At 37.1% G+C, this 12147-nt stretch overlaps 2 protein-coding genes across 8 annotated transcripts in view; one reads left to right on the forward strand and one right to left on the reverse strand.

The window, feature by feature from the left end:
• The window catches only part of LOC149790576 (islet cell autoantigen 1-like), a 102376-nt gene that overhangs the window by 40348 nt on the left and 49881 nt on the right, over window positions 1-12147 (reverse strand). The gene's annotated exons all lie outside the window — the stretch shown is intronic.
• On the forward strand, window positions 1222-10662 carry LOC149790577 (E3 ubiquitin-protein ligase TRIM56-like). Its single transcript, XM_089972657.1, has 2 exons — window positions 1222-1475; window positions 7768-10662. The coding sequence occupies exon 2, from the start codon at window positions 7792-7794 to the stop codon at window positions 9892-9894; it is 2103 nt and encodes a 700-aa protein (XP_089828783.1). The 5' UTR covers window positions 1222-1475; window positions 7768-7791; the 3' UTR covers window positions 9895-10662.

Here is a 12147-nt window from a genome sequence, read left to right on the forward strand (position 1 = left end):
AAAAACATTGGAATCATGACCAATAGAGTGTGAGTTTGATTCCCAATACTGAAAAAGCCGAATATCAGTTACTGTAGTGTGTCCTTGTACAGAGATTTTTACTGTAATTACCTCAGCACAAGTAAACCTTCAAATTGTTGCTGTCCCATAAAACAACAAAAACAAATATGCAGATCTAGCTTTTAAAAGGCAGTTATTGATTTATTGATTTGCTACTGATTAGTGTTGCAGTGCAAAATGTATACGCAACTGCTGATAACCTTATACAACCATCAACACACTTCATTATGCTTAATGATTTTTAGCAGACTCGGATCATTTAACTAAGTGATGCTAAATTAAACCATTTTAACATCGGACAGATCCACATGAAACACGCCTACTGTATTTCCCAACTTGCGCATGATGCATATACAACTGTGAACAGCAAGCACACTGTACTGGCAGATCAGGGGCAACAAGCCTACTGTATTTCCCTATCTTTGTACAATGAATACACAACTATGTATAGCATAATGTACTGGCAGATCAGGGGAAACAAGCCTACTCTATTTCCCTACCTGTGTACAATGAACACACAACTATATATAGCATAATGGACTGGCAAATCAGGGGCAACAAGCCAAATGTATATTTCTAGCATTTTTGTTGAATAAAATCCTTCACCAAATTAAAATTATATCTACAGACCTTGAAACATAACATGTAAAGTCTAAATAACTGCACTAGTAAATTTTGGGCACAATATGTCTAGTGTCTGGCATACTGAATTAGTAATGGCAAAATGGTTTTTGGAGCTCATGTGTTGGTTATATATATATATATATATATATATATATATATATATATATATATATATGTATGTATGTGTGTGTGTGTGTGTGTGTGTGTGTGTGTGAATGGCAGGTTTTGAGCATGGGTGCATCAAATTTTACTTATATTTTTATTTTATTGCAAAACTCCTAAATATTAAATATAAATATAATTTTCCTGGTTACTGGAACTGATGCTGGAGTCTTACTAACCTATGCCAGAAATGTACGAGACACTAATGTGTATACAATAGAACATGTACATTGTGTCTTTTACAGACATATCACTCTGAAGTGAAAATCTATCTGTTGTGATAAGGAGCTTTACGGTATTTACCATGCACTTATTGGTTTTCATTCCACAGGTAGGCTATTCACATACTGACTAAATACTCGCACTACTGAGTGAGCGAGACATGGGGGAAAATATTTCTATAGCACAATGGCAAGTGAAGGGTGCAGTATATTCCACTATAATCTAATTTCTATAGGCCTTCAATGAGGGATGAAATGATTAATGTGTAAGATATACCATGACATTGATTGCTCCGAGTAGGCAATAACAGGTGCTTGGACTGGACTCTATGACCAACATGACTCCAACTTGAGAAAGACAACTTTAAAATTTCTGATACTGAGCCACTTCCTTCGAGATAGCCTGTGGTAAGTACTCAATACTTCAAGGTATATTTTTTACGGCCAGATGCCTGTCACATTATAATGTAATTTGATGATGCCTGGAGAAGAAAAAGCCTATCTGAAATTTCCACTTAAAATTTTCAAAAGTTTCTAATTTCTCACTATACCTATGAAAAATTCTGATGAAGTGAAAATATTTCTCATCAGCCTAATACAAGTCATTACTTATTTCAAGTGCAAGACAGTATATATCATCTGTCTAACAAAAGCCATTACTTGTCTCTAATGTAAGACAGTAAAATATCATTTGCCAAACAAAAACCCTTACTTCAGGAAACTCATTTGCCTAACAAAAACCATTACTTATCTCCAGTGTAAGACTGTAAAATCTCATTCGCCTAACAAAAGCCATTACTTGTCTCCAGTGTAATACAGTAAAATCTCATTTGCCAAACAAAAGCCCTTACTTCAGGAAACTCATTTGCCTAACAAAAACCATTACTTATCTCCAGTGTAAGACTGTAAAATCTCATTCGCCTAACAAAAGCCATTACTTGTCTCCAGTGTAATACAGTAAAATCTCATTTGCCAAACAAAAGCCCTTACTTTAGTAAAATCTCATTTGCCTAACAAAAGCCATTACTTATCTCCAGTGTAAGACTGTAAAATCTCATTTGCCTAACAAAAGCCATTACTTGTCTCTTCAGTGTAAGACAGTAAAATCTCATCTGCCTCAAATAAGCCATTACTTATATCCAGTGTAGTACAGTAAAATCTCATTTCCCAAACAAAAGCCCTTACCTATCTCCATCTGCAAGACAACTGACAGTAAAATCTCACTAACAAGATAACTCACAGGACTTAAGACTTACTCAAGTCTGGTATTAGTACATGTAATCAGTAAATCTATGTATCATGTATAACAATATGTAAAATAATTGTCTTCAATATAAATTGCAATATTACTGCATACATAATAAACTGTCTATGATATGATATAAATTGCAATAGTATCACACTCATAAATAACCTGTCTTCAATATAATATAAATTGCTATAGTATCACATACATAATTAAAATGGTAAATATAACAGTGATTCACGTTTGCAAAATAACTACCACTTGTATCATTGCATATATCCACTGTAGGAATGAAGAATAAAAATGAATTTTCTGCGTACATAATTGATTTTAGGATCAGAAAGGATAAAATATGTTGCCTTTCACAAAGTTTGTGAAAATATTTGCTTGGGTAATTTAAATACAGAACTGAATGGCTAAGAAACATTGTGATATACAAAACTAATCAATCTGGCTAAAAGGAAACCTCATCCTAAAAAACTTTACAGTTCCAAAAAAAGTTACAGTCAGTAAATCTTTGCAAGCCAAGTGTCATCAAATTCACTATTGTACAGTGACCACTGCATGTGGCCAACCAAAACAGCAGCTACTGCTAGACCAGAGGAAGATGAAAGAAACTGATCCAATCAAATTATTATTTACAAAGGACAATGGTTGGCAACACAAAGTCAATGATGTAGACATTATGGATGTTGGTAAATTGAGCTCTCTCACTGGTTATAGTACACACTGTATGGAGGCAGATGTTATAAAACTGAGTTTTCTCATTGGCTATTGTGCACACTGTATGGAGGCAGAAGTTGGTAAATTGAGTTTTCTCACTGGCAATGGTACACACTGTATGAGGGCAGATGTTGGTAAATTGAGCTTTCTCACTGGCTATGGTACACACTATGGGGGCAGATGTTGGTAAACTGAGCCTTCTCACTGGCTATGGTACACACTGTATGGGGGCAGATGTTGGTAAATTGAGTTTTCTCACTGGCTATGGTGCACACTGTATGGGGGCAGATGTTGGTAAATTGAGTTTTCTCACTGGCTATGGTACACACTGTATGGGGGCAGATGTTGGTAAATTGATCTTTCTCACTGGCTATGGTACACACTGTATGGGGGCAGATGTTGGTAAATTGAGTTTTCTCACTGGCTATGGTGCACACTGTATGGGGGCAGATGTTGGTAAATTGAGCTTTCTCACTGGCTATGGTACACACTGTATGGGGGCAGATGTTGGTAAATTGAGCTTTCTCACTGGCTATGGTACACACTGTATGGGGGCAGATGTTGGTAAATTGATCTTTCTCACTGGCTATGGTACACACTGTATGGGGGCAGATGTTGGTAAATTGAGTTTTCTCACTGGCTATGGTGCACACTGTATGGGGGCAGATGTTGGTAAATTGAGCTTTCTCACTGGCTATGGTACACACTGTATTGGGGCAGATGTTGGTAAATTGAGCTTTCTCACTGGCTATGGTACACACTGTATGGGGGCAGATGTTGGTAAATTGAGTTTTCTCACTGGCTATGGTGCACACTGTATGGGGGCAGATGTTGGTAAATTGAGCTTTCTCACTGGCTATGGTACACACTGTATGGGGGCAGATGTTGGTAAATTGAGCTTTCTCACTGGCTATGGTACACACTGTATTGGGGCAGATGTTGGTAAATTGAGCTTTCTCACTGGCTATGGTACACACTGTATTGGGGCAGATGTTGGTAAATTGAGCTTTCTCACTGGCTATGGTACACACTGTATTGGGGCAGATGTTGGTAAATTGAGCTTTCTCAACAACTAGCATTATATTAATGTCTTATATATAAATATAAAATCACATTAATCCATCCTGAGCGTAACAGTGAGTGTGTTTCCATATTCGTAGAAGATAAAAATATGAAAAACAAAAAGATATAAATTCTACAGGGTTTTAAATAAACATACCTAAATTTGTTGATGAAGAAAGTGCAGGGCAAAATCCTGGGCATGTATAGATATTTGAAAACCAGACTGGCTGGAGAATTAAGGACCAAAAGGGAGAACATGTCCATAAAAAAGAGGACATACGGCAACACAAAGTCAATGATGTAGACATTATGGATGTTGGTAAATTGAGCTCTCTCACTGATTATGGTACACACTGTATGGGGGCAGATGTTGGTAAATTGAGCTTTCTCATTGGCTATGGTACACACTGTAGGGTGGTGGTGGATTGTTTGGAAGAAATGTGGGGCTCTACTGAAATTGAGTGGACCTTGGTTATTTATTCAAGCCAGAAAGCCGAATGACTGCTGACATTGATTTTGAGTATGGATCTCTCATAATCAATACTGTATCACTGTCTAAGAATCCAGGTATGTTTACCTAAACACCTGACTGTCACCCAGCTACACAGGTAATTTTACCTGTGATTATTATTATATCAAAGATATTCCTCCTATTGACAGTAGTCTCCAAATAGGGTGTTAAGTAATCAAACACAGGCTGAGGTTTCCTAAGTCCTTTTACTCAAACAATGATCAAAATCGGTTTTATACATATGCAGAAATATTAGTGCAGTTTTTCAAGACAACATGTGACATACTTTTTCTTCAGTTATTTCTTTATTTTTTCAAAATGCAAGAAATTTCGAATTGTTTGATAAATTAAAGTTATGTAGTAGACACATAATGTCCCTGATTGAACACCATTTATTATATTTGCATAAAACTTCAACTTTCTTGAGCAAGTAATGAGAATGATCTGATGTAAATTGTAATTTCAGTAGTGTAACATGCATGTAGTGTAACATTCATGTAGTGCAACATTCAGTAGTATAACATGCATGTACTGTCTTGGTGTGTTGGTGCTGTGTGGTTTAACGCCACTTTTCAGCACACGGTAGGCTATACATGGCGGCCAGTATTAATGCTGGAGGAAGAACCTCGGAATACCCCGGAAAGAACCACCAACCCATGAGAAGCTACTGGCAAGCTTTCTCACATACCCACATTGGCCGAATCCGAGACTAGAACCCACGCAGATAAAGGTGAGATGGCAATGATCTGTAACGAAAAGTGCTTTAGACCACTCGGCCACTTGGGACCCCTGCATGTAGTGTAATATGCATGCAGTGTAACGTGCATGTAGTGTAACATTCAGCAGTATAACATGCATGTAGTGTAACATGCATGTAATGTAACATTCAGTAGTGTAACATGCATGTAGTGTAACATTCAGTAGTGTAACATGCATGTAGACTTCCTCTTGCCTAAGTGTCTCAAAATAGGCACATCAAATGAACAAGAACAGAAACAATTAAGATACTCTATTGGCTGAAAAGAATTTCCAGGAATCCAAGATAGATGGTTTCTTCTTTCCAAATGTGCCCAATGTTCCAAATAGAAACCATCTCTGATATTTGTGAGCAATGACAAAATTTTCAAATTGTCCATTGTGATGACCATATTGGATGTAATCTGCACCATTTTGATTTAGGACCAAGCAGGGATCATTAGTCCTTTGGTGAAAAGCACAGTAAATATCAGCATTCATTTAGAATGGGCAGTATTACTGAAAAGAATTTCATGATGTCCGTCATGTCAGCCATATTGTATGTAAACTGACAATATTTTCATTTAAGACAAATAAGACTCGTGTCCTTTGGTAAAACCTTGTGTTAAATTGACCTTTCATGGAGGGGGTACCTAAAAAATGATTTTAAAACGGGCCACTATAGTACAGTGGCCATGCTGGATGCAAGATTAGCATTATTTAGCATGAGCTAGTAGGCATCATAAGAAAATTTCTGGTGAGAACTCGATGTCGATATGACTTTGCATGTAGGAAAGGCAGTACAGACACCAACACCACCCAACAAAATGAAAAACAGAACAAATTCCCCTCTCCCAGTCCAAGTTTTTACACTTTTTAAAACTGTCAAATATACTGGCCTATTTTGAAATGCGAGAGGGAAAAAACGAAGAAATGTGGTATACCTTTAATATACCTCACATTTAGCGTAATTATGGAATTACATGTTTTCATTTACTGTACTTAGGAAAGTGAGGTGACAAAACATAATGCAATTACTCCTTGAATCATAATGATCATAAGGCATTATAATATCCTTTAGTCTTTGTCTGTTAAGATCGAACATAAAACTTGGACACTATGAATTTCAACTACTAAAGGGAGCAGATACAAAACTCTAAATACCCCCATGTTGACATACAAAGATGTATATTTCTTGATGGTTTAAAAAGTTTAATAAAGGGCTAAAATTAGTCTTGGGGTCAGGAAATTATGTCCAATCATTCATTTGGTGGGGGGATTTGGTCCTGAGGGGATATGTCCGACACCCAGCAAAAACAATTTTCAAGATGGCTGCTATAGTAGGAAAAATGTATGCAGTTTTGGAACCATCTTAATTCGGGACAAGCAAGATATCACCATCTTACTTCACGACAAACAAAATATCACCATCTTACTTCACGACAAAAAAGATATCACCATCTTACTTCACGACAAACAAAATATCACCATCTTACTTCATGATAAACAAAAGGTCTTTATAGTGAAATCCCATTGTCACCCTCTAATCAGATGGAGTAGCTACATAAAGATTTTAAAGATGGTTGCCATGGTGGCCATATTCAAGGTCAGATTGGCACCATTTTCATATAGAACTGTCATAAAAGTCTACTGCTATATAAATGTTCAAAAGATTTTGGAATTTGTTTCTCAAGAAATTTAAATTTGAATAATAAATGTGTGTGTTTAAGATTTTTAATGAAGCTTTAACAATTTTTCAGTCATATCGCTTTGATGTCTGCAGTGTGGCAGTTTAAAGTGATGTATAGGACTGGGGCATCATGCCGCCGACATGTAGTATCATGTTCCACCCAGTCACATTATCCTGACACCAGGCCGCCTAGTCCTAACACAAACCTCTTAATGCTGAGTGCCAAGTGAGGCAGTTGAATGATATACAAGGGTCAATGTAGTGAGCTGTTTTGATAATGTGTATGAGCAAAACAACGTGCTGTTTAAAACGGTGGCACCTGAAGTGCTTAGAGATTCCATCATTATCTTCTGGTCCATCACGATTAAAGAATGAAGAAGTGTCGGTGATGTTAATCATTGATTATTTTCTTTGTCACAGACCTTGTTAACAGTTATAAAAAAACCTAAGATTGTACTCTAATATTAAAATCAATGAAAAATATTTATTTTAATTCAAGGGCATTAAACAAGCAATGAATGCATAAGGCATCATGTTTCACAGCTCCATGATGTTATTTGTTGTTAAATACTAAGAAATACATATTCATCATGCTGCCCTTGCTACAGGGTTTACACGTTATATCAGACTGAATACTGAAAAGAAATAAAGAAATGGGTTAGTTAATAACGTCCTTTGTAAGCAGTCTGATTTGATTTCTTCAATAAGGCAGGTGTTCTGTCTTTTTCTGCAGGGCCAATCAGAGAAGACGTTATTAATGATGTCTGGAAGGATTGAGATGTCTTCTGGGGAGGTTACTCTAGCAGAACTGATTGAAACTGAGTTTTTAAAATGCCAAGAGTGTAAGTCAAGTTACAATGTCCCTCGTCTTTTACCTTGCCTACACACATTCTGTGAAAAATGCATCTCAAATATTGCCCACAAATCTGAAAACAGGAAATCTCTACAAAAGGATAAAGATGATGGTGTTTCAAAAACACCTCTAGAGACTAAAATCAACACCAATGGCTATCCTGAAAACACCCTTGTTTGCCCTATATGTCTTGCAACTGTGGGCATCCCTGAGGACGGGGAGAAAAGTTACCCGATAAACACACTGTTGCAAAATTTGTGTGAAATGTATGACTACAAACATGAGAAGGAGAGATATTGTGAGTACTGTCAGTTTGATAACAAGAAGGTCAAGGCTACATTTCTATGTTTGGAATGCCAAGATAACATATGCAATACTTGTAGTGATAATCATAGACGTACCAAGGTCACAAGGGGTCACAAGGTCATACCCTTCGTGCAAATAGAGAAAGGACTGTTTGATCACGACATAAGAGAACATCAAGAGCAGAAATGTCCACAGCATAAGGATGAGCCATTTGAAATGTTTTGTGAAAAATGTGAACAGCTTGTCTGCAAAGAGTGCAAAGTTAGTTACCATGACAACCATAAATGGTCAAAGACTGAGAAGGCTGCAACCAGGTACAGAACTCAGATGGAAAACCTTCTGGGTGGACTGCAGAGACAAACAGATGCAATTCACAATTACATCCAATTTCTAACAAAGTACGGAGATTCAGTAGAAGAAACGATGGAGAAGCTTCTGATTCGAGTCAATCAACAAGCTGAGTGCATGCATAAAATGGTTGAAGATCAAAAAATTGCCTTTATTGAAGCAATAGGGGGTGCCTGCCAACGGGAAAAGGCAGAGCTGGATGCCAAGAAGGTGAACTTAGATGTAGCGGCTACATCTCTCCAGAGTAATGCAACGTACCTTCGTCATTTGTTGAATCACGGGAAACCTAATGAAGTTCTTTCAGTACATCAGGGGATTACACAAAGACTCACACAGCTAACTCACATGCAGCTGGATGGAATTTCATCTAACATAAGGATGCATTTCTCAGATGGCAGCTTGACGAAACAAAATGTAGAAATCCTATTTGGGAAGCTGACTATCGAAAGTATTCCCAATGGCCGACAGGAAAGTCTCGTCACTGAGGGACCAGGTCTGTCAATCAAGTCCATTTTGCCAAATGTAAAGAACAACCCCGAAATGATTATGTCTTTTGATACTTACATTACGGTTGACAACAAGGATGTGTGGCCAACAGGCATTGCAGTTACAAAAGATAATGAATTCATCATTGTTGATAGAGATAACAAGAGGATAAAAATTTATGATGAATTTGGCAAGGAGAAGAGTTACTTTAATGGTGAAGGAGAAAACAAACTTGGCTCTCCTTTTGATGTAACCGTACTCAATAATGGAAATATTGCAGTGACAGATCATGAATTTGATGATGTGAAAGTATTCTCTCCAAAAGGTGTATTTCAGATGTCAATCAAAGGTCAATTCAAATATCCGAGGGGTATAACTGTCAACAAAAAAGGGGAGATAATAGTGCTGGATTGCCGTCTACAACAACTCACCATACATGATTCCTCTGATGGAAAATTTCTTCGAACAATTGAAGGAAAGGATGCTAAAGGATCTAAAGTACTTGTTGACCCCTACTACGTAACTGTGACCCCTAATGATGACATTGTAGTAACAGACACAGCTTCACCCAACATTAAAGTATTCAGCCCCAGTGGTCAGTTTTTGGCCCACTATGGTCAATATGGTACAGGGACTGACCAGGTACTACAGCCATATGGAGTATGCACTGACCACTATGGTTACATTTTCGTTGCCGACAGTAATAATCATCGTATACATCTACTGCTACCAGATGGGAAATTCTCCAAGTTCTTGATCACCAAGGCAGAGGGGCTATGGCATCCAATAGGAATGGCCATCAGCAGAAAAGGTTACTTGGTTGTTACAGAGGGTCTGGGAAAAATCAAAGTCTACAAATACATTTAACCTGCCAGCCTAAATACTCCCCATTTTAAACTGCTAATTTTCTATGTCCACTTTTCAGTTGTAGCTTGTTCAAAATTCCTAAAGACTACTGCATGGTTTTTGTAAATCATGTGATCGAAAATCTATATTTAGAAACCTTTGAAACCCAGATAGTTTCCAGTGTACACATATACAATCAAACTTGTTTAACTTCATAAACTTGCAACCAATTTCCACAGCATTTCATGTAAAACTTAAAGACAGTATCATATGGTACAACAGTAAAATCAGACTTTAAATACATATAACTGTTTGGAGAACTAAGGCTCTCCAGAGAGCTGCTGGTTTGATAGTCTAGTCCAGGGGCCTCAAACGTGTGGCCCATGGGCTGCATTGCCAAGCTGTATCATGTGGCCCACAAAAATGATTGGCATCACAAGATGTCATGAGAGATAACAAAGGTGGTACGGCCCTTGGGCCATCAAAAATGTCCTCATGCGGCCCTCAGGGTGGTTTGAGTTTGAGACCCATGGTCTAGTCCAAGACTCGAGACTCCTAGACCTTGGGTATCCTCAAGCCATTTGTAGTCCTCCAAGCATTTTCTAGGAGACATAACTTTGACCTTGACAGTCATCAGCTTTACTTGTACCTTTCTGTACATTTGTTTATCCTTTCCAGTCACACATTTTCAAAAGTGTAACCAGACATTTTGACATACTTCATAGGCACACTTGAATTTCTTGTTTGTAATATATATTAATTTAAAAATAATAAAATATTTTGATCTCTCCACAGGCTTCTCCAGGTTTTTTATCCCTATGAATCTGGATGGATTTTCCCACAACAATTGTGTGTGTATATATGCATGTTTCTTTAGTTTGCAAACAAAATATATATACACAGTTTTCCAGTCAATGGTCATGATTTTCCCACATTTACACTATGATAAATCCAAAGTTCATCAGTCTGGGGAAAGTGTTGTCTTTATTTTGTTGATAAAACTGTCTGCCTTGATTCCCTTTCCACCTCCTGACTCCTGATATGGTTTATACCAATACCAGAAAGATTTATTCTCATTAAGCTTGTCATAAGTGTCAACATTCAGCCTACACTGCATATTTGTCTTTTCATAACATTCAGCCTACACTGCATATTTGTCTTGTCATAACATTCAGCCTACACTGCATATTTGTCTTGTCATAACATTCAGCCTACACTGCATATTTGTCTTGTCATAACATTCAGCCTACACTGCATATTTATCTTGTAACATTCAGCCTACACTGCATATTTATTTTGTCACAACATTCAACCTACACTGCATATTTGTCTTGTCATAACATTCAGCCTACACTGCATATTTGTCTTGTCATAACATTGAGCCTACACTGCATATTTCTCTTGTTACAACATTCAGTCTACACTGCATATTTGTCTTGTCATAACATTGAGCCTACACTGCATATTTGTCTTGTCATAACATTCAGCCTACATTGCATATTTGTCTTGTCATAACATTCAGCTTACACTGCATATTTGTCTTGTCATAACATTTAGCCTACACTGCATATTTGTCTTGTCATAACATTTAGCCTACACTGCATATTTGTCTTGTCACAACATTCAGCCTACACTGCATATCTGTTATGCCTAAATTCTGACATGAAAATCTGTATGCTGGAAGTATCTGTAAAATTCCCCTGAAATGAAATGCATTCAGGTACTGTCCTTGCACTGAAACTAGATTTATTCTCTATAACTATTGTACACATTGCATTTTTACAATTCCCCATTGCTTCTTTACTTAGCTATAGTACACACTGCATTTTTACAATTCCCCATTGCTTCTTTACATAGCTATTGTACACACTGCACTTTTATAATTCCTGATTGCTTCTGTACTTAGCTATTACACATATTTCATTTTTATAATTCCCCATTGCTTCTTTACACAGCTATTGTACACACTGCATTTTTATAATTCCTGATCGCTTCTGTACTTAGCTATTACACACATTTCATTTTTAGAATTCCCCACTTCTTCTTTACTTTTCTGGCTATGATGACTATGTCACTGTCCCCTCTTGGTTGTTCCAGATAAGCAATCAAGGATTATGGGTGATCTTTATCAAACTGTGGCATGTCAATGACATTTTCGTGAGATGTTTCGGCTCAAACATTGTGAATGCATCTCCCGATCTAGGAATCTATCATGTTTGCATGAATGATCTGTGATTCTTCAGGGCATTCAGCTTAAAGTGATATAAAAAAAAT

The sequence above is a fragment of the Sinohyriopsis cumingii genome, chromosome 10 (genome assembly GCF_028554795.1).
Source record: "Sinohyriopsis cumingii isolate HCF-2022 chromosome 10, ASM2855479v2, whole genome shotgun sequence".
In the NCBI taxonomy this organism is placed as follows: Eukaryota; Metazoa; Mollusca; class Bivalvia; order Unionida; family Unionidae; genus Sinohyriopsis; species Sinohyriopsis cumingii.